The following is a 24,662-nucleotide window of genomic DNA, read 5'->3' on the forward strand; positions in this document are numbered from 1 at the left end:
CTCCAGTTCTTGAAGTGTAAAAGGCACATTATACTGTTCTTCTCTGAGAGAAGAAAAGTCCAAGGGTGCTAACTCTCTGGCAGACTTTGAGGAAAGAAATGAGGGGCATAGATGGAGTCCCTGAGAAATACGGACCAGATGATTGCCAATTTCATTGGCAACATCTAGTGGGTTTGCTATATCAACACCGGCAACCCGCAGAACAGCAGCCGGGTCAGGAGAATATTTACCACTCAGTTTTCGTACTTTTTTCCAGACTGCACTCATAGAGGAAGCAGAGGTGATGGTGGAGACATAATCTCGCCAGCAAGTGCATTTAGCGTCACAGATGACACGGCGAGCGATCGCACGCTTCTGTTTAAACTCAAGGAGTCTCTCTGTGGTTCTATTGTACCGGTACCTGCCCCATGCAGCGCGTTTCAAACGTACTGCACGAGCACAAGCAGGAGACCACCAAGGCACGCATTTCTGAGAATGCCTGCCCGAAGTTTGGGGTATAGAATGAGAAGCTGCAGTTAAAACGGAGGATGAGAAGAGGTGTCAAAGCTCATCGATGGAGGACGAAGAAGGAACCTCTCTAAAAACAGTTAGGTGTGAGTAAAGGTTCCAATTTGCCCGATCAAATTGCCAGCGTGGGATGCGAAGAGGTGGTGAATATGAAGGGGAAGTAAGAATGATTGGGAAATGATCGCTGTCATGTAAGTCCGGGAGAACAGACCAAGTGAAGTCTAATGCGGTGGAGGAAGAGCAGACTGAGAGATCGATGCAAGAGAGAGTATGAGTCCGAGGATCAAAATGGGTGTGCGTACCTGTATTTAAAACATGGAGGGGGTGGGTGGCAAGAAAAGCCTCTAACTGAATTCCACGGGAATCACAGTGAGACCCCCCCCAGAGGAAATGGTGGGCATTAAAATCACCAAGTAACAGAATCGGTGGCGGTAATGACGAAACAAGAAAGGCAATATCCGGAATAGATAATGCCCGAGAAGGAGAGAGATATAAAGAACAGAGCGTATACCACCTATGCAAGTGGATACGGGCTGCTGTGTAATGCAGCGAAGTATGAACAAATAGCTGATGGTACGGAATATCAGTGCGTAGAAGAAGGGCACTTTCATTAAAGGTCCCATCAGGAAAAGGATCTGAAGAATACAATAAATTATAGCCTGAGATGGGAGAGATAACAGCAGAGTGTAATTTTGGTTCCTGTAAGCAAACACCAACAGGGGCAAACTGGGAGAGTAACATCTGAAGCTCACTCCGATTACCCCTGAGGCCGCATATATTCCACTGTAAATAGGCCATGATTGGCAATGATAAAGATACTTGAAATCCGCAGGTAAGGGTTCCTACGGACTAGAGGGGTTAGAAAAGTCCACATGTGGAGGCAGTGGAAAACGTTCAAGCAGCGAAGGAACGGTGCGCTGTGAAGAAAGGAGTTGCGCAGATGGAGGAAAGGAGAGAGAAGGAACAGAGGGTGGATCAGTGTCCATTGATGGTTTGGTCTCTGCAATATATTCAGAGATTGCTTCAAGTGTTTTGGAATTCAGACGTCGTATGGGAGACAATATTGGAAATGGTAGGGGGAGGATGAGTAAAGATTGGAACTGTATTGGACTGTACCAAGGTAGGGGGGGGTCGAAAGGGTGGAGGGAACTGGAGAAGCGTGGAAGGGGATAGAAGAGGCAGAAACCTGGGAGGTGGCAGAAGAGGAAGAAACCTGGGAGGGAACAGGGGAGGAAGGTACAGTACGAGGAGGAGGGTGAACCTCTACACTTGTAACAGAGCCAGTGAGAGGGGGAGAACCAGGGACAGAGACAGGGAGGGTAAAATGAGGAGGTGGAAGATGGGTAGGAGGTGTTAACGGACCTTTTTTTGACTTTTGAGAAGTAGAGGGACGATTGGGAGGAGGTGTCATACGAGATCTCGTCGTTACTGAGGCTTGTGAGAGAGAACACGAAGAAGCGAGATCAGACTGAGGCGTTGAAGAAGGGACGTCTGAGCTGAGGACAGCAAAAGGATTAGATACAGGAGTGACTATGGGAGAGGTAACCACAGAGGTGGGTGTAGAAGATGGGATACCAGAAGTGGGGGGACGTTTTGAAACACGGGAATAAGAAACACGTGGGAGTCTCCCTTGGAGGCGGAGATGAGAAACTGCCATGGCATAAGGGAGACCTTCTGTCTCTTTGAGGTAACGGATTTCCCGCTCGTTTAAATAGACTTGACAACGGCGAGAGTACGAAGGGTGAGCCTCATGACAGTTAAGGCAAGAGGGAGATCGATTGCAAGATGTATGAGAATGGTCATCGGCACCACAGACTGGGCATTCGGCGATAGATCTGCAATATTTCGCTGGATGGCCAAATCGCCAGCAATTTCTACACTGTTGCGGTGTAGGGATCACCTTTCGGACTTGTAACCGATGTCCTGCTATATAAACTGAGGATGGGAGTTCTCGGCTGTCAAAAGTTAAACGAGCCACATTGCTAGGGTATCGTCTCCTCCCGCGGGCAGGAAGAACGTAAGTGTCTACCTTGAGGATTGGGAGATCTTGGAGTTCCAGCTGTTCAAGAATGTCAGTGCCATATGTCTGGAAATTTTGTTGAACTATGGTATGGGGCAGAATGACGGTACCACTACAAGAATTGAGGGAATGATGTTTTTCAAGAGTGACAGGAACAGTATCGATATGGGAAAGACGAGAGAGCTCATGAGCCTGGGTAGCATTCTGTACGGTGATGATGAGCGTACCGCTCTTAAGAGCATGAAAAGAAATATCTTTACCAACATGGCGTAGGAGTGCCTTGCCAATACTGTGGTCAGAAAGATAGGCAGTAGAGGAAGTCGGTCGTAAAGTGAAGAATTTAGTCCATTGTTCAGTCTGAAACTGAGCGTGGAAAGGTAGTGAAGGACGTGTCGATCGTTTCTGAGAAGAACGAGAGGGTGGAGAAGTATCATCAGCAGGTAATTGTCGTTGGCGTTTAGGCGTGGGACCAGAGTTGGTCCGACGTGGAACGGGTCGGCGATTTGAAAATTGCCGCACCGTAGAGGGAGAGGCCGGAAGCATAGTCAGAGGAGAGCGAAGGTTCGATAAATCGAAGGAGTCAGTCGAGGCCTCAGTACCTGAAGCGGGTGAGGAAACAGCACCGGCAAGAGGTACAGAGGCATGAGGAGTGTCTGAAGAGTGGTCCAAAGACGAGGCGGGGTCAGAACAGGGTGCGGTATCAAGAAGGGGCCCGGGGGTAGGAGGTTCATGGACTAGGGCTGCCATGGTTAGGTTACTTCTTTCTTTTTGTTTTTAAGAAAAAAAAAGAAAGAAGAAAAGAAAATAAAAATAAAAAAAAGAATAAAAAAAGGGGGGACCGGGGAGGGATAGTTCCTAGGAGGAATGAAAGGGCCAGAAATCTCCCTCCGCGCCCAAGAGGACCTCAGCACCGCAAGTAGCACAGATGCAGCATGGAACCCGTGCCATACCCTACCCATCATGCTAGTAAACTAACAATCCGGGATAGCAACCTCACATCTGCCGAGCTACCTCGGTGGACAAAAGAGAGGGCAGCCGGATATCCGCCACAAAGCATACCGCCTTCGGCCACCACCCCCGGAATCCGAAAGGTGGCTTCCAGAGATACACCCATCGCCCGAAAGACACCCAAAGCTACTCCGGGATACCGAAGAGGGATCGGGACATCCCCAGGCGATCCAGATTCCCAAGTCAAACTACGCCACCGCCAAGAACCTCAACGGAATGGGATGGACCCCGGTATCCTTTCCCCTACCTAGGAACTAGCGCGCCTGTGGGAGAAATCCCAAAGGCCGAAAAGAGGAAGGGCAAAAGGGAGGGGTGGGGAGGAGGAGGAGGAAAGGAAAAAGGGGAGGATGGGATAGGGGAGGGGAGATTGGGGGGTAATTAGGTTCGGTCTGAGGAAGAAGACCGACAGGTCTAATTCCTCAGACCAAGAGCCTCTTCACCACGCCAAGGAGCCCCCCTTGAAGAGGACTGTTGGTGGAAGCACCTAAATGTAGCTTCTTTGGAGTAATGCCAAACCACCTGTCCTGTCATCAAAAGGAAGTAACTGAGGGGGCTGAAGACCGGTGACTACATCCACCAGTAAGTGGCTCTACAATAAGGGAGGGTAGTAGTAGTAATTGTGATATTTATGGAACTTTGCCTGCAACAGCAAGGGAGACAAGTTCCTGAAGGAGATGGAGGGCTCAGCCTCATAACTGAAATTTCACCCTTTGATTCTTAAGAGTCATTGTAGGACAGTTAATGAAACTGACTTCCTAGTGGTTCTACAATCAGAGAAATATACTGCTTGATTTAAAATTGTGATCTCTATGGTGAAAGTGTTTTAGGTAAGCAAAGCTTACCTAAAACACTTTCACCATAGTGATCACCATAGAGATATTTTGCTATAAATTTTTACGGTAAATTTTCTAATGAACAAACTTCTTGTAAAAGGTATTTACATAAATGATTCCTTCTCAATGCAATATATACAATGATTTTTCTTTAGCCCTTATATTTTTTAGTGATTAAAGCACACTTACCAGGTCCTGAATGACCTTTATGAATTAAGCACTTCATGATTTTTTGTTTTAATACGTTGGCCATTTCCCACCATGGCAGGATGACCCAAAAAGAAAGAACCCCCCCCCCAAAAAAGAAAAACACTAACATCATTATTCAACACTTTCACCATCACTCATACATAATCACTATCTTTGCAGAGGCGCTCAGATACAACAGCTTAGACGTCCCTCCAAACTGGCAATATCCCAAACCCCTCCTTTAAAGTACAGGCATTGTACTTCCCATTTCCAGGACTCAAGTCCGGCTAATTGGTTTCCCTGAATCCCTTCACAAAATATTACCCTGCTCACACTCCAACAGCTTGTCAGGTCCCAAAAACCATTCATCTCCATTCACTCCTATCTAACATGCTCACGTACGCTTGCTGGAAGTCCAAGTGTGCATGACGACCCCTACCCTGCCTTCCTTTCCCTACAGATTTATATGCTCACCAAGTCATTCTACTTTGTTCAACTCTCTCTAAATGACCAAACCACCTCAACAGCCCCTCTTTAGCCCTCTGACTAATACTTTTAGTAACTCCACACCTCCTAATTTCCACACCACAAATTCTCTGCTTAATATTTATAGTACACATTATCCTTAAGACATGACATCTCCACTGCCTCCAGCCACTTCCTCGCTGCAGCATTTACAACCCTTGCTTCACACCTCATGTAAGAATGTTGGTACCACTATACTCGTACATTCCCTTCTTTGCCTCCATGGATAACATTCTTTGTATCCACAGATACCTCAATGCACCACTTACCTTTTTTTCTTCATCAATTCTATGGTTAACCTCATCCTTCATAAACCCATCCGCTAACAAGTCAACTCCCAAATATCTGAAAATATTCACTTCTTCCGTACTCCCTCCTTCCAATGTGATAGCCATTTTTTCTTTATCTAAATTGTTTAATACCCTCATCACCTTACTCTTATCTATGTTCACTTTCAACTTTTTATCTTTACACACCCTCCCAAACTCATCCACTAACCTTTGCAACTTTTCTTTAGAAATCCCCAAAAGCCCAATATCATCAGGAAAAATATATATTATGATAATAATTTATACTTAAAGGTTTGTTGCAAAGAATTTTATTACCATAATGGCCCAGGGTGTTGATAAGCCTTAAATCTTAATACCTTATAACATGAATTTATGTAAGTGTAAACTTATTATCTGACATTTGTAAGGGGATAAAATGGCGTTTCGCTTTTCGGTGATTTCTGCTTTAAGGTGGTAGCCTGGAACCTAACCAGCCTTATAAGTGGGGCCCCATTGTATGTGTAACATGGGTTTTAGTGCACCTATGTAAAGATGATTTGCACTTTATACCTCAGCTTTCCAATTACAATAGTATTGTCATGTCATGTACATTAATTTTAATGTACATGACATGGCAGTACTATTGTAGAGTATTCTGAACTTGTTCATTTTATTTACAAATCCTGTACAGTACTGTATTGATTTACAGGTTACAATATTTTTAGTGTCCAGTTATCTTCTGAATCAATGGACCAAGTCTGCTGATTCCAAACTTTGTTCATTTATGTTACAATCGTGAAAATAAATTTTATAATTCGAATCAACAGAAAAACAGCAATAACACACACCCTCCTCCACCTCATTAGTCAGTTAATTCAAGGGTTCACTGTACATTAAAGTTACACTGATTATTTTGCCAGCCATATCTCACTTATTACCTATGGCAGAACTTATGAAATAGCACCTAAAAATTATATAGTGTGTTTTTTGTAAAATCATAACCAGACCCCCCCCCCAAAAAAAAAAAAAAAAAAACTATAATCACAATAGTGGGTGATTATGTTAAATATTAACAACACATACTATATCTGAGTGCACAAATCCCAAGGTGTTTTAGGATAGGCTATCTGAACTATTACTGCTCTTCCCTGTCTATTTAACAATGTACACAATTACATCTTCAAAATATAACTGATATATTAATAATACTGTATATAAATAACAAAGTTAGCTGTGTTATTTTTATAAATTGTAGGATTTTCATTCAAGAATTAGTAAAAAAAAAATCATGCTACTAATATTAGCCATCAAATTCTACACCAATGCCCATAAAAATAGGCCACTCCACTCTAAGCACTAAGCCCCATACTTACTGGATCCGATCAGGATCTCTGAAAGGATCACCACGCATGCACGAGAGAGGACAAAGGAAAAGTATGAGCCATTGTTTAACAGTAAATAAATCTTCATTAAAATAAAGAATGTCCACATTCTACTTTGACACAACATGAATCACAGAGAGAAAAAATGAACCATACACCATATATATTCTACATTTACATCAATGACAAAACTTAAGATAATACTATGTACTTTGAAATTCCTCATAACAAAACTCACATTTACACAATACTGTAGACAAAGAGACAAGATAAATATGGTAGGGATCTTCCACAGATGGCGTAATAAAGAGATGCTTTATCATTCTTATGGAGGTCATACTTTTATATACTAAAGTGAAGTGGTTTTCTTTAATCTGTAGGAGTGGAGGTTATAATGAAATGAAACCACTTGACATGAAGTCTCATGGTCAAAAAAAAAAAGAAGCAACTGTCTTGGTTTGTTGTTAAAATGTGCTTGTTAGTATTATTGAACTTTGCCAGAATACTGCAAGCATTAATTTTTCTGTTAGCCAGTTACTGAGCACTATATACTGTAATGTTTTAAAAGAGTTTAGTCCTATGTTTATAAGGCATTTCTGGCATGTTGAGGCTGAAATGTTATCCTAATTATTATTTTCTATGTACCACCTTTCTCATACTGACAAAGATGGAAAAAGTAACTAATATATTTCCTAATAAAATAAATCAAGTCAGTTTTTACTATTTTGTATGAATGTAGTAAGTGAATTCACAATTTCTTGTAACATCATAGTTATGTAAAAATATAAAGTTCATCACTCTTAGTTCTGAAACATGCTGTGAAATAAAGCTGTGATACTGTGCTTAGCTTGGTTGACTTTAATATGTGTGTATTAATATTCATTAATTTTCCATGCACTGTTGTACCCTACTTATTCAAACTTTTACCATTCATTTCCTACATGTTTCACTAATATCATGCATCACAGTACTGCAGTAGTAACTATATATTAGATTGTCTATTAAAAACAATAGTACAAACTCATATTAAAAGTTAAGCATTCTGTGAATAATTAATGTACAGTACTTCAAATACTTTACATCCTTAAAGGAACATTTACAGTACCAGAGATTTTACAAAGGGGCATTGGTCAATTAGCTATTAGGAAGGAGTACTGCGATGATGGTTTTGCATATGAATGTAAGTTAGGATAGTGGCACGTTTTTTTTTAATGTTCTTGTTATATACTTCTTATGTTTACTGTTTACTAAATTAAAACAAGATTATATATATATATATATATATATATATATATATATATATATATATATATATATATGTATATATATATATATATATATTTAGATATATATATATATATCTTGTTTTAATATATATATATATATATATATATATATATATATATATATATATATATATATATATATATATATATATATATATATACATGTATATATATATATATATATATATATATATATATATATATATATATATATATATATATATATATATATATATATATATATATATATATCTATATATATATAGGGAGGTACCACCTCTAGAACTGTTATAGGGACCCTCATCCTCAGAGAAAAGAATAAACTTGCTTCACGGAAAACTCAAGGTTCTCCCTGAAGCTGTTTGAGAATTTTCTCCTACCACCCCCTATATTTTATATATATTTTATTTAAAGACAATATATATATATATATATATATATATATATATATATATATATATATATATATATATATATATATATATATATATATATATATATATATACACAGACTACCAAGAATCAAATAACAAAAAAAAATATGCCAATAACCAAGATGAGAAGGCAACAGTCTAGTACGGGCAGGGATGAAATTTCAATATAAGTGAGGGGCATTCACATAACAGGCAATCAACACATCGTCTTTACCGATCTCCGAATCACGTCGAGGGAAGCACTCTGTGTTATGAGATGGAAAGAGAAGCAATGAAGAAAAAAGCTTGTATGTACACAATAAAACCCTTGTAAGCAATAAAAGGGCATAATAATGAGGTGTAGTGTTCTACAATTTTATTACAATTACTTTATTTCAATATTCAAAAAGTAAAAATTTTATATTAAATATATCTGAGCACAATTAATTTCATGTATCTACTGAACTAAATGTATAATTACAGAACTAGTTACTTAATATTAAATTAAATACTAAAATAATTATTAATTTATATTTAGTAATTTGCATTGACACTAACTTCAAAGACATTAATACAGAAGAGTCCAATTATTTTGTGTGTAGCTATGTTTTATTTATTAATTATTTTTTACAAGCAGATATCTATAAACTGCCTTTTTTTTTTAATTTATAAAATATCAATTCAATTTCTTACCAATAATCTTGTACATTTTTTACTCACTTTATTACATTTTAATGGTCTATTCAAAGCACTGTTTTCAGCTACAGTAGGTATATCACTCCAATATCTTTAAATGTTCAATTATATTTTTCACAAAAAAATTAAGCAAAGCTATCCCTAACTATTTTAATGCAAAAACTTCCTGATTTTAAGGAATAATAAAATATGTAATCAGGTATTATTAATATACAGTATATATATATTATATATACAGTGGACCCCCACATAACGATCACCTCCGAATGCGACCAATTATGTAAGTGTATTTATGTAAGTGCATTTGTACGTGTATGTTTGGGGGTCTGAAATGGACTAATCTACTTCACAATATTCCTTATGGGAACAAATTCGGTCAGTACTGGCACCTGAACATACTTCTGGAGTGAAAAAATATCGTTAACCGGGGGTCCACTGCATTCTTCTTTCAACAAACCGGCCATATCCCACCGAGGCAGGGTGGTCCAAAAAGAAAAACAAAAGTTTCTCTTTTCAAATTTAGTACTTTATACAGGAGAAGGGTTTGCTAGCCCCTTGCTCCCGGCATTTTAGTCGCCTCTTACGACACGCATGGCTTACGGAGGAAGAATTCTGTTCCACTTCCCCATGGATATACAGTGGACCCCCGCATAACGATCACCTCCCAATGCGACCAATTATGTAAGTGTATTTATGTAAGTGCGTTTGTACGTGTATGTTTGGGGGTCTGAAATGGACTAATCTACTTCACAATATTCCTTATGGGAACAAATTCAGTCAGTACTGGCACCTGAACATACTTCTGGAATGAAAAAATATCGTTAACCGGGGGTCCACTGTATATATATATATATATATATATATATAGGTTACCTGAATTTAAATGAAATGAAATGTAACATTGAAGAATTAATATTAAGAATAGCTGTACAACAAAATGCAAACAAGAATATTTGAATACTCTCAAATATAGAAATAAGTGGACTTCAACTGTACAAGATAAGCAAGTCAGTGTCTGTTTTATTATTAATGCAGAGCAAAAATATTAATAAAAACAACTGTAGGCAACTTAACAAAGGCACTACATTTTCAATGTCTCAATTAAAACTATTCAAATATAAAAACATTTGACACAGTTTCAAGAGTTGTGAGAATTTTATTCATTGTGTTTATACAGTACTATTGTGTTCAATTGTGTACATATATTTTTTCCCAACTTTTTTAATTAATGCCTCAGGGATTTTCAGTTTAACAGTTTGCAAAACATGAAGTAATAATACAGAAATTAGATGGGGAACTGGAATGAAAATTAACAGGACTGAGCTTGGTATATCATATTTACATATTAATTTTTATTGGTTATATGTAGAATAGCACATTTTATATTTTATTATGACTACATTAAAAGAACAAGTTAACTTATTTTTTATAGCCAATTTATGCAATATTAAAGGTTGCATTACTTATATCTGAATATCTTATGCCAAGTGTTTGTTACACTTTTGTTTGAATGTTATGCCAAATTTATGTAAAAACACACCCAGTATCAATTAACCTCAGAACCTAACTGGATACAAAAAGATTCAGTGCTTTACATTTAGTGGTACAATTTGAGAGTCAAATAAAAATAAAATTGGAAGACCGTATACTAAATTAAATTTGTTTTAGACCTAAGAATATAAAATTAATGAAGACAGTTAGCACAATTAAAGCAATGTACAAAAGATAATAGTACAAGTCAGCCATCACTGGTCCAGCAGTCAGTAATCCAGTTCCATTAGTAATCCGGCACTAATTTTGGCTAGCATAATTTCAAATTTCCAGGGTCGCCACACCAACCTGCCGTTACTGTCTGGTGGCACTACTTGCTGAATAAGTCATTCCAATTTCTTTTTCTCCATTTATTGTTATAACCTGCTCACTTTTAGCCATAGCCATGGTTCCAACGAATAAAAGAAATGCTTCTTGTGTAAAGCACAAACACTCTACATTGTCCATAAAAGATAAGGTGGCATTGAAGCCACTGTCAGTTGCCATGAGCTCACCTTACTAAGCTGTGACTGGTAAATTTTGGCTTGCATATGAGAAAATAGGTCTATGTGGTAAGTGTGCACTACATGCATATAAAAAAATCCTGCAGCACGCAGTGAATGAGAAAAAACTGCAACCATGTTTTTGGTGTAAAACAGTGACTTTGCAGTGTACAGTGGACCCCCGCCATTCAGCGGCTGTGACTTTCGTGAAATCCGACTTTCGGCAAGTTTTTTCGGCAAAATTTAGCTTCGTGGTTCATGATTGGACTCGTGATTCGGCGACCTTCTGGTACGCATCTGCCCGTCAGCGCGCACACAAAGCCAGTCTCCCGTACTATTCACACTCGGTGTGCCATTGTTTACCAGCATGTGACCATCACCCCATGGGTTCATACAACACATTTCATAATACAGTGGACCCCTGCATAACGATTACCTCCGAATGCGACCAATTATGTAAGTGTATTTATGTAAGTGAGTTTGTACGTGTATGTTTGGGGGTCTGAAATGGACTAATCTACTTCACAATATTTCTTATGGGAACAAATTCGGTCAGTACTGGCACCTGAACATACTTCTGGAGTGAAAAAATATCGTTAACCGGGGGTCCACTGTACTGTAATTCATTTTTTTGTGCTTGCAACTCCTAAAATAGCCACCATGGGCCTAAAGAAAGCTCCTAGTGCCAGCCCTTTGGTAAAGAAAGTGAGAAACACGATAGAATTCAAGAAAAAAACTCATAACAAAGTACTAAAGTAGAGGAGGATGAGAGAGGGGAGAATGTGCCTTCTGTAGTGATTCAATGATAGTGTAGAATTAACAGTGTAGCAAGTAAGTTAAGCGAGTAAGCGATAGAAAAACAACATGAGAGTAACTCTCCAATGTTGTTGGATGTGTATAGGACCGCTGAACATACACCACCCTGCTATCTTCCACCACCCTAAACCTCTACCAACATCTCCTTCATCAAACTAACTAATTAAACTAACATCTCCTCCAAGGTAAGTGTAAATATAAAAGTGTAAGTATAAAAGTAAATATTTTTTTTTTTATCACACTGGCCGATTCCCATCTTAAGGCAGGGTGGCCCGAAAAAGAAAAACTTTCACCATCATTCACTTCATCACTGTCTTGCCAGAAGGGTGCTTTACACTACAGTTTTTAAACTGCAACATTAACACCCCAATGGAAATATGTCACTCTTGAATTTTTGGGGTTATCCTGGGTACTTTACACATATGCTGCTATGTATGATAATCTATGTATGCAACTGTATTTGTGTATACCTGAATAAACTTACTTATTTATAGGTTGGTAGACAGCAACCACCCAGGGAAGTACTACCGTCCTGCCAGATGACTGTGAAACAAAAACCTGTAACTGTTTTGCATGATGGTTGGATTGCTGGTTTCTTTTTCTGTCTCATAAACACGCTAGATAACAGGGATATCTTGCTACTCCTACTTACACTTTGGTCACACTTCACAGACACGCACATGCATATATATATATACATACATCTAGGTTTTTCTCCTTTTTCTAAATAGCTCTTGTTCTTTTTTATTTCTTCTATTGTCCATGGGGAAGTGGAAAAGAATCTTTCCTCCGTAAGCCATGCGTGTCGTATGAGGCGACTAAAATGCCGGGAGCAATGGGCTAGTAACCCCTTCTCCTGTATACATTTACTAAAAAAGAGAAGAAGAAAAACTTTATAAAACTGGGGTGCTTAAATGTGCGTGGATGTAGTGCGGATGACAAGAAACAGATGATTGCTGATGTTATGAATGAAAAGAAGTTGGATGTCCTGGCCCTAAGCGAAACAAAGCTGAAGGGGGTAGGAGAGTTTCAGTGGGGGGAAATAAATGGGATTAAATCTGGAGTATCTGAGAGAGTTAGAGCAAAGGAAGGGGTAGCAGTAATGTTAAATGATCAGTTATGGAAGGAGAAAAGAGAATATGAATGTGTAAATTCAAGAATTATGTGGATTAAAGTAAAGGTTGGATGTGAGAAGTGGGTCATAATAAGCGTGTATGCACCGGGAGAAGAGAGGAATGCAGAGGAGAGAGAGAGATTTTGGGAGATGTTAAGTGAATGTATAGGAGCCTTTGAACCAAGTGAGAGAGTAATTGTGGTAGGGGACCTGAATGCTAAAGTAGGAGAAACTTTTAGAGAGGGTGTGGTAGGTAAGTTTGGGGTGCCAGGTGTAAATGATAATGGGAGCCCATTGATTGAACTTTGTATAGAAAGGGGTTTAGTTATAGGTAATACATATTTTAAGAAAAAGAGGATAAATAAGTATACAAGATATGATGTAGGGCGAAATGATAGTAGTTTGTTGGATTATGTATTGGTAGATAAAAGACTGTTGAGTAGACTTCAGGATGTACATGTTTATAGAGGGGCCACAGATATATCAGATCACTTTCTAGTTGTAGCTACACTGAGAGTAAAAGGTAGATGGGATACAAGGAGAATAGAAGCATCAGGGAAGAGAGAAGTGAAGGTTTATAAACTAAAAGAGGAGGCAGTTAGGGTAAGATATAAACAGCTATTGGAGGATAGATGGGCTAATGAGAGCATAGGCAATGGGGTCGAAGAGGTATGGGGTAGGTTTAAAAATGTAGTGTTAGAGTGTTCAGCAGAAGTTTGTGGTTACAGGAAAGTGGGTGCAGGAGGGAAGAGGAGCGATTGGTGGAATGATGATGTAAAGAGAGTAGTAAGGGAGAAAAAGTTAGCATATGAGAAGTTTTTACAAAGTAGAAGTGATGCAAGGAGGGAAGAGTATATGGAGAAAAAGAGAGAGGTTAAGAGAGTGGTGAAGCAATGTAAAAAGAAAGCAAATGAGAGAGTGGGTGAGATGTTATCAACAAATTTTGTTGAAAATAAGAAAAAGTTTTGGAGTGAGATTAACAAGTTAAGAAAGCCTAGAGAACAAATGGATTTGTCAGTTAAAAATAGGAGAGGAGAGTTATTAAATGGAGAGTTAGAGGTATTGGGAAGATGGAGGGAATATTTTGAGGAATTGTTAAATGTTGATGAAGATAGGGAAGCTGTGATTTCGTGTATAGGGCAAGGAGGAATAACATCTTGTAGGAGTGAGGAAGAGCCAGTTGTGAGTGTGGGGGTAGTTCGTGAGGCAGTAGGTAAAATGAAAGGGGGTAAGGCAGCCGGGATTGATGGGATAAAGATAGAAATGTTAAAAGCAGGTGGGGATATAGTTTTGGAGTGGTTGGTGCAATTATTTAATAAATGTATGGAAGAGGGTAAGGTACCTAGGGATTGGCAGAGAGCATGCATAGTTCCTTTGTATAAAGGCAAAGGGGATAAAAGAGAGTGCAAAAATTATAGGGGGATAAGTCTGTTGAGTGTACCTGGTAAAGTGTATGGTAGAGTTATAATTGAAAGAATTAAGAGTAAGACGGAGAATAGGATAGCAGATGAACAAGGAGGCTTTAGGAAAGGTAGGGGGTGTGTGGACCAGGTGTTTACAGTGAAACATATAAGTGAACAGTATTTAGATAAGGCTAAAGAGGTCTTTGTGGCATTTATGGATTTGGAAAAGGCGTATGACAGGGTGGATAGGGGGGCAATGTGGCAGATGTTGCAAGTGTATGGTGTAGGAGGTAGGTTACTGAAAGCAGTGAAGAGTTTTTACGAGGATAGTGAGGCTCAAGTTAGAGTATGTAGGAAAGAGGGAAATTTTTTCCCAGTAAAAGTAGGCCTTAGACAAGGATGTGTGATGTCACCGTGGTTGTTTAATATATTTATAGATGGGGTTGTAAGAGAAGTAAATGCGAGGGTCTTGGCAAGAGGCGTGGAGTTAAAAGATAAAGAATCACACACAAAGTGGGAGTTGTCACAGCTGCTCTTTGCTGATGACACTGTGCTCTTGGGAGATTCTGAAGAGAAGTTGCAGAGATTGGTGGATGAATTTGGTAGGGTGTGCAAAAGAAGAAAATTAAAGGTGAATACAGGAAAGAGTAAGGTTATGAGGATAACAAAAAGATTAGGTGATGAAAGATTGAATATCAGATTGGAGGGAGAGAGTATGGAGGAGGTGAACGTATTCAGATATTTGGGAGTGGACGTGTCAGCGGATGGGTCTATGAAAGATGAGGTGAATCATAGAATTGATGAGGGAAAAAGAGTGAGTGGTGCACTTAGGAGTCTGTGGAGACAAAGAACTTTGTCCTTGGAGGCAAAGAGGGGAATGTATGAGAGTATAGTTTTACCAACGCTCTTATATGGGTGTGAAGCGTGGGTGATGAATGTTGCAGCGAGGAGAAGGCTGGAGGCAGTGGAGATGTCATGTCTGAGGGCAATGTGTGGTGTGAATATAATGCAGAGAATTCGTAGTTTGGAAGTTAGGAGGAGGTGCGGGATTACCAAAACTGTTGTCCAGAGGGCTGAGGAAGGGTTGTTGAGGTGGTTCGGACATGTAGAGAGAATGGAGCGAAACAGAATGACTTCAAGAGTGTATCAGTCTGTAGTGGAAGGAAGGCGGGGTAGGGGTCGGCCTAGGAAAGGTTGGAGGGAGGGGGTAAAGGAGGTTTTGTGTGCGAGGGGCTTGGACTTCCAGCAGGCATGCATGAGCGTGTTTGATAGGAGTGAATGGAGACAAATGGTTTTTAATACTTGACATGCTGTTGGAGTGTGAGCAAAGTAACATTTATGAAGGGATTCAGGGAAACCGGCAGGCCGGACTTGAGTCCTGGAGATGGGAAGTACAGTGCCTGCACTCTGAAGGAGGGGTGTTAATGTTGCAGTTTAAAAACTGTAGTGTAAAGCACCCTTCTGGCAAGACAGTGATGGAGTGAATGATGGTGAAAGTTTTTCTTTTTCGGGCCACCCTGCCTTGGTGGGAATCGGCCAGTGTGATAATAAAAATAAATAAAATATTTATAAATTAAAATGTAAATATTTCTTATTTATAAATTGCATACCTTGTTTAAGTGTGATGGTGGTGGTGGCCAAAGACTCCACTGCCACTAACACGGCTTCTCTCAGTGGCAGCCCTTAAACCCAACAACAACACTTACACCATTTACTCTTCTCATACATTATGATATATTTTATTCATTCTAGAGTATATATATCATGTTTCTATGTTATTAATCTTTCTTTCAACACACCGGCCGTATCCCACCGAGGCAGGGTGGCCCAAAAGGAAAAACGAAAGTTTCTCCTTTTACATTTAGTAATATGTACAGGAGAAGAGGTTACTAGCCCCTTGCTCCCGGCATTTTAGTCGCCTCTTACAACACGCATGGCTTACGGAGGAAGAATTCTGTTCCACTTCCCCATGGAGATAAGAGGAAATAAACAAGAATAAGATGTAGAAAGAAAATAGAAGAAAACCCAGAGGGGTGTGTATATATGTGCTTGTACATGTATGTGTAGTGTGACCTAAGTGTAAGTAGAAGTAGCAAGACGTACCTGAAATCTTGCATGTTCATGAGACAGAAAAAAGGACACCAGCAATCCTACCATCATGTAAAACAATTACAGGCTTTCGTTTTACACTCACTTGGCAGGACGGTAGTACCTCCCTGGGCGGTTGCTGTCTACCAACCTACTACCTATATATGTTATTAATATTGTTTATAATGTCATATTAGATGAATTGTGATAGATAAATAAGCCGTAGAGATGATATTGCCTCCTACCTACCTCCTACACCAACAAGAATCAATAAAGGTTAAGTGTGATGTTAAATGTTCATTTATCCATTTTATTAGTGTTTTATATTTATTTGTCATTGTTTTCTGTATGTAAATCTCTCAGTAGTATCAGTTCCTAGTAACCAGTTACCAGTAGTATGACTCACTACCAACCGTCTGTGTGAATCACTGTTATTCACTGATGTTACAGCTGACCATAGCATGTTTTTGAACGCCGCTCACCCCTAGGACCCAATTCGTGAGTCAGTCTTAAGATAGAGAGCAGAGAGGCAGGGCGGGCCTGGTGCTTCCCATATGTTCCGTTATAATTATACTCCATTATTGTCTATATGACTTTCCTTTACCCAATCCACGTAATCGAACCCCCCACATGACAATTGGCAGATGCCTTATCGCGACATGTTAGTATAGTAACTGCAGACCCTCCATTTACTGCCGAGGATGTAAAGAATGCTCAACGAACAGATCCCATGTGGTCTGGTGTGATTCGATTCCTGCTCCAGGATGATCTTATTCTGACTGTGAAGCCACCAGCACCCATCAGTGACTTTGTCATGAACCAAGAATTACTGTATCGAACAGCCAAGTTGGGTACTCCTAGCAGAAGAGAATACCAGTTAGTAATTCCACAGTCACTAGTGAATGTAGCCTTACAGCTAGTTCACAATATATCAGGTGTTGCGCACCCTGGTATGGATCGTTCAGTAAAACAAGCCAGATTGAAATACTTTTGGCCTCGTATGGCAACTGATATTTCTGAGTATGTTAAGAAATGTAGTGTCTACATGCAACACAAAGGTAATGTTAATGGTCCTAATCCAACCCAAGTGTATCCAACTACTAGCGAACTGTGGGAAAGAGTTGCGCTAGATTTGTTAACTAATTTCCAATGTTCCCTCCAAGGCAACAAACATCTGTGTGTTATGGTAGACCATTTCACCAGATATTATGAGTTAGTTCCTATTGCAGATAAGACTGCCGAGACAGTAGCTAAAGTGTTTAAAGGACGCATTATCTTCAGGCATACCACCCCTAAGTCCTTAGTAACAGGTAATGGAGGTGAATTCTGTATTGAGATTCTTGAAAATTTGTGTACCTTGTACAAGATCTCTAAATCCACCATTGTTCCTCATCATCCTGCCAGCAATGGGTTAGCAGAACGAACCAATAAGAAAGTACTTGATGTCTTGAGAGCCACTATCAATCCCAACAGTGAAACTTGGGATGAAGTTATACCTGATGTTCAGTGTGCCATAAATTCTGCTTACAATGCTTCTATAGGAAACGCTCCACATTATGCATTGTACGATGCAGATAAACGTTTGCCTTATGAGTTGCTATATTCTAATCCGAAACCAAATTACAACCCTGATGATTTCATAGCAACTCGTACCAGCTTAGCTCAAAGCGTCTTTAGAAGAATCCGTGAAACACTTCATAAATCAACAGCAGAATTTACAAGAGTCGCAAACACTCGAGCAAAGCCGTCCAAAATCAAAGTAGGTTCGAGAGTTATGCTGACTAACTTTAACAAAACGTCTGCAATGCCTAAGCTTGATCAAAAGTTCGTTGGTCCTTATCGGGTAGTTGAACATATCAATAGCAGGAAGTATAAGGTTAGAGAAATTAGTACTGGTCAGTATAAAGAGTCGCATTTGGATCATATGAAGTTAGTATGTAATGATAATGATGTTCCAACCCAGACTAATGTGACAGACTCTGGCAATCCTCCTGACTCTGTACCCTCTACCTCTAATACTCAGTCAGATGATCAGCCTGAATGTCGTTATTCCCTACGTACACAACAGGTATTGAGAAATCCTCAAGTATCATTTGTAACTACCAATTCAGAGCCATCTCAAATATGGCATGAGTTAGCCAGTGCAACAGTTTGATCCTCCCAGAGAAGACACCCATTCTGCATATGTCAATCTCACCCTAGCAGAGTTGGGAAGGGGGACAAAAGAGACTGTAAAAATTATAGAGGAATAAGTTTATTGAGTATACCAGGAAAAGTGTACTGTAGAGATATTATTGAAAGAATTAGAGGTAAGACAGAATGTACGATTGCAGATGAGCAAGGAGGTTTTAGTCTGGGTAGGGGATGTGTAGATCAAGTGTTTACATTGAAGCATATATGTGAAGTAATTAGATAAAGGTAGGGAAGTTTTTATTGCATTTATGGATTTAGAAAAGGCATATGATAGAGTGGATAGGGAAGCAATGTGGCAGATGTTACAAGTATATGGAATAGGTGGTAAGCTACTAAATGCTGTAAAGAGTTTTTATGAGGATAGCGAGGCTCAGGTTAGGGTGTGTAGAAGAGGGAGACTATTTCCCAGTAAAAGTAGGTCTTAGACAAGGATGTGTAATGTCACCATGGATGTTTAATATATTTAAAGATGGGGTTGGAAAAGAAGTAAATGCTAGGGTGTTAGGGAGAGGAGTGGGATTAAATTATGGGGAATCAAATACAAAATGGGAATTGACACAGTTACTTTTTGCTGATGATTTGTACTGTGCTTATGGTAGGTTCTAAAGAAAAATTTATAAGGTTAGTGGACGAGTTTGTGAGAGTGTGTAAAGGTAGAAAGTTGAAAGTGAGAATAGAAAAGGGTAAGGTGATGAGGGTATCAAATGATTTAGATAAAGAAAAATTGGATATCAAATTGGGGAGGAAGATATTTGGGAGTTGACGTGTCAGCGGATGGATTTATGAAGGATGAGGTTAATCATAGAACTGATGAAGGAAAAAAGGTGAGTGGTGCATTGAGGTATATTTCTTTCTTTCAACACACCGGCCGTATCCCACCGAGGCGGGGTGGCCCAAAAGGAAAAACGAAAGTTTCTCCTTTTATATTTAGTAATATATACAGGAGAAGAGGTTACTAGCCCCTTGCTCCCAGCATTTTAGTTGCCTCCTACAACACGCATGGCTTATGGAGGAAGAATTCTGTTCCACTTCCCCATGGAGGTAAGAGAAAATAAACAACAAGAATAAGAACTAGTAAGAAAATATTAGAAAACCCAGAGGGGTGTGTATATATATGCTTGTACATGTATGTGTAGTGTGACCTAAGTGTAAGTAGAAGTAGCAAGACATACCTGAAATCTTGCATGTTTAAGAGACAGAGAAAAGACACCAGCAATCCTACCATCATGTAAAACAATTACAGGCTTCTGTTTTACATCTGCTTGGCAGGATGGTAGTACCTCCCTGGGCAGTTGCTATCTACCAACCTACTACCTACACTCAGTAAACTTATTCCCCTATAATTTTTACAATCTCTTTTGTCCTCCCAATCCCTAGGTACCTTCCCCTCTTTCATACATTTATTAAACAAAAATACCAACTATTCCAACACTATATTCCTCCCCCCTCCTCTGCTTTTAACATTTCTGTCATGATCCCATCAGTTCCAGCTGCTTTACCTCCCTGGCCAGTGCATGAAATTATTGCCTCCCTTTCTTCATCGGCATTTAAAAGTTCCTCAAAATATTCCCACCATCTACCCAATACTTTCAGCTCCCCATCTACTAACTCCCCTACTCTGTTTTTAACTGACAAATCCATTCATTCCCTAGGCTTTCTTAACTTGTTTAACTCCAATTTTTTTTCTTATTTTCATCAAAATTTCTTGACAGTGCCTCTCCTTGTGCACTCACTCTCCACTCTCTTCACTTTTCTTTAACTCTATACATACTCTGCCCTTCTTATATCACTTCTGCTTTGTAAAAACCTCTCATAAGCTACCTTTTTCTCTTTTATCCTACCCTTTACTTCTTCATTCCACCAATCACTCCTCTTTTTTCCTGCACCCACCATCATGTAGCCACAAACTTCTGCCCCACATTCTAATAGTGCACCCCCAGATTTCGTAGTCGCTGGATTTCGTAATATTCGGAATTAGTAACATTTTTCATCAAAATATTGGCTCGGTGATCGTCATTGAACTTGGAAATAGTCATTCATCCCGAACGTGTCCACACGGCCTGAGTGGTGCAGCACACCATTTACAGCCAGTGTGCCATTCTTTATCAGCCAGTGAGGACGATCCCAAACGTTCATACGTTTTGTATTATTCCATTCCTTTTTAGTGCTTGTAACTGCTAAATAAGCCACCATGGGCCCAAAGAAAGCTTCTAGTGCCAGCCCTTTGGTAAAGAGGGTGAGAAACACTATAGAATTCAAGAAAGACATCATTGCTAAATATGAAAGTGGAGTACTTGTCGCAGAGCTGGCCAAGTTGTATAACAAACCCCATATAACCATTGCTTCTATCGTGGCCAAGGAAAAGGAAATCAAGGAAGTTGTTGTTGCGAAAGGTGCAAATATGCTTACAAAATAGAGATCGCAAATACTGGAAGATGTGGAGACATTGTTGGTGGTGTGTATCAACGAGAAACAATTATCAGAAGATAGTGTTATGCAGTCGGTAATTTGTGAAAAGGCAAGGCAGTTGCATGCTAATTTCGTAAAGAAAATGCCTGCAACCATTGCTGATGTTAGTGAATTTAAGGCCAGCAAAGGCTGGTTTGAGAGATTTAAGAAGTGTAGTGGCATACCGAGTGTGGTAAGGCATGGCAAGGCTGCAAGTTCTAACAAAAATGCGGCTGAAAAATATGTTCAGGAATTCAAGGGGTATATAGAGGCTGAACAATTCAAACTCTAACAAGTGTTCAATTGTGATGAAACAGGCCTCTTTTGGAAGAAAATGCCAAGGAAGACCTACATTATGCAGGAAGAAAAGGCACCTCCAAGACACAAGCCTATGAAAGACAGGCCAACTCTCATGTTCTGTAGTAATGCTAGTGGGGATTTCAAAGTGAAGCCTTTACTGGTGTATCACTCTGAACATCCCAGAGTGTTCAAGAAAAACAGTGTTGCCAAGAGTAAATTGTGTTTGATGTGGAAGACAAACAGTAAGGCATGGGTCACGAGGGACATTTTCCTTGATTGGTTCAATGAAGTGTTTGGCCCCAGTGTGAAGAAATACCACCTGGAAAATAAATTGGAACTCAAGTGCCTCCTGGTAATGGACAATGCTCCTGCTCATCCTCCAGACTTGGAAGAGCAAATGGTGAAGGAGTTTTGTTTCATCACATGAAGTTCTCGCCCCCCTAATACCACTTCTCTCCTCCAGCCCATGGACCAGCAGGTCATTTCAAACTTCAAAAAACTGGATACCAAAGCAGTGTTTCAAAAGTGCTTTGAAGTGACCTCAGACACTCAACTGACCCTAAGAGAGTTCTGGAAAAATCACTTCACTATCCTCCATTGCATAAACCTTACAGGTAAGGCTTGGGAGGGAGTGACTTCCAGGACTTTGAACTCTGCTTGGAGAAAAATTGTGGCCAGATTATGTCCAAGAGAGGGATTTTGAAGGGTTTGGGGCTGACCCTGAGGGCCCTATACCAGTTTTGGAAAGTATTGTGGCATTGGGGAATTCCATGGGGTTGGATGTGGGTTTCGAGGATATGGAAGAGTTGGTGGAGGTTTTTTGCTTCAGTATTCTAGGAAAGGCAGCTGTTCTTGCCAACATTAAGGTTAAGACCCTAATCAAATACCGTACCTTGGAAACTAGAAAGATATGACAAATTATTTCAAGAAGATATGACACCATGTGACTCACTCTGCCTCTTGTAACTACAAATAGGTAATTACAGTTACATTTGTGCTTTATACAAAAAATGTAAATTAAACTGAAAATCCCTTTGGTATTAACCAAGCAATGACTATGATGCCATATATCGAGAATGCCATAAAAATCTTTTTTAAAGGACATGAATTCCTGCTAATAATAATAACAAACATATGAACATGATACAGTACAAACAAAGAACAAAAAGTAACATGTTTAACATGTATCCAAACCTCTTTGTACCAAGTTATAAAAACTTCACATTATTGTCATGTGAAATCAACCCCTGGAATAAATATATAACATCTCATTACGGTATATATTTTTGTTTATTTACATTATTGATACAAAGAAGTTATGAGAAATTGTAACAAACATGTAACTGTGTGTTAAAAAATATTAATTAATGGGAAGGAGTAGCACTTTGGTTTAAGCTACAAGTTAAAACATGTTGATAGCTTAATAAACTAAACTTAGCATATGCAAGTAAAACACTTATTTTGAAGAAACAAAAAGAATATAACTATCAGTTGCCTAATTATTTGTCAACAGTAATCATTTAAAAGCAATGTTGTATATTAAACAATACTATCTTAAATTTTATTTCCTTCTGTCCTATTGTTTCTCCAAAGTAAACTTTTTAGATATATAAAATTCACTTACATACTCCTAGGATAAATAGAAATCAAAGCAGTCTATTTCATTGATCACTCAAATAAAATAATTACACATATGTTAAGAAACCTACCTTGAGCCCCAAGCATTGTTGCTTTCACAGTTGACAGGATCTTGAGCTGAGTTCCAATGGTTGGGATACGTTCACAAACTTGCAGCAGATTCTGGATACAAAAAAAATAAGATAATTCTCATGTTACTGGTGACTATATAGTATCATTGCCTGCATACCACACATATGCCATACATTCCAACACTCACCACCAACTTCCACTGCTCACCACATAGCACCACTACACTTCATAAATCTCTACAACATATCCTAATATTTCACAACTATCCACAACATGTTCCCAGACTTCGTCATTTACAACACAATGCTAGGAGCTATATGCGAGAGCAATGATGTGGCATGTTTATTGGCAGTGATACCAACAAACCTAATATTTTAACTGAAGCAAACGGTCATTTAGAGCACAACTGGACTGCCGATATTGTCTTAAGATTACTAAAGAAGTACGTACATCTAAAAAGACTCATAATGCATGAAAATGCTTGCTTTTTGCTTGCTATTACACTCCATAAATTAAAAATTAAATAAGGAAAATTTAGGCTTTTTTTCTGCATATTTTTCTACAGATACTGTATTATTTCACAGAAGTGAAACAAAACAGGATCTATATCATATAATTTTCTTTACATTTTAACTGAAGACATAAGCAAAGGAAGGGAGAGTGGTAGATACTGTAAGTGAATCTTACATAGCAGCAGCCCAGCCCCACACAGCACTTGTTTATTACAAAATGTAAGTACAGGTACAACACTGATTTTCCGGACCTTTGGTTCCAAAGCCTTTCCGGATTACTGATTTTTCCGCCTTCAGAGAGCGCAGTATTCCTTGGTCTTGGGGTTGGATAAGCGATATACAGACATATGGAAAACGAACTGCAGTGTATAAATCTTACCGTTCTCATGCGCTTATCAGTACATTCTCTTGCTAGATCCTTTGCTAAACGTGTTACTTCTTCCGAAGCCTCTGCAATAGCTTTTGCACATGCAATGAGATCCTTTTTGGTGCCACCTTCGCCCCGTACAAGTTGAGACAGCTGGGCCATTAGCAGTGCCATTTTCTTTGCAGCTACAATGATGTGATTGTCCCGTGATGACCACTGCTTGACTTCTTGATGAAGACCATGAGCTGCCATCTAACAGAAAAATAAATGCTGGGATATTTTATTTCTGTGAATCATTTACATTCTGAGCATCAGTGAACTTATGAAACAATGCCCTAACTCTGCTTACCATAACTCATTATTATGTTTAGGAAGAAATGCTAAACCTATAGGGGTCATACAGTGTTTAGGGAATGGGAGACAATGAAGTTTAATCCAAGAAATGGGAGGACAAGTTCAATTCCTTGGATCAAGAGCTATCACAAGCATCAAGAGCCTCCAGTGAGTGGGTAAATAATAGAACCATTGTAACACTCTTAATCAACAGAGC

At 39.1% G+C, this 24,662-nt stretch overlaps 1 protein-coding gene across 21 annotated transcripts in view; it reads right to left on the bottom strand.

Moving 5' to 3' along the window:
• The window catches only part of LOC128695868 (vinculin-like), a gene marked incomplete at its 5' end in the record, with an annotated part of 191,280 nt that overhangs the window by 11,528 nt on the left and 155,090 nt on the right, over window positions 1-24,662 (bottom strand). For 14 of the 21 annotated variants that reach the window (XM_070084917.1, XM_070084910.1, XM_070084904.1 and 11 more), the window contains 4 exon segments: window positions 6,725-6,742; window positions 8,668-8,697; window positions 23,233-23,323; window positions 24,125-24,364. In XM_070084917.1, the coding sequence (XP_069941018.1) occupies window positions 6,725-6,742; window positions 8,668-8,697; window positions 23,233-23,323; window positions 24,125-24,364 (379 nt within the window). 21 annotated transcript variants of the gene reach the window in all.

Source organism: Cherax quadricarinatus, chromosome 14 (genome assembly GCF_038502225.1).
Source record: "Cherax quadricarinatus isolate ZL_2023a chromosome 14, ASM3850222v1, whole genome shotgun sequence".
NCBI lineage: Eukaryota > Metazoa > Arthropoda > Malacostraca > Decapoda > Parastacidae > Cherax > Cherax quadricarinatus.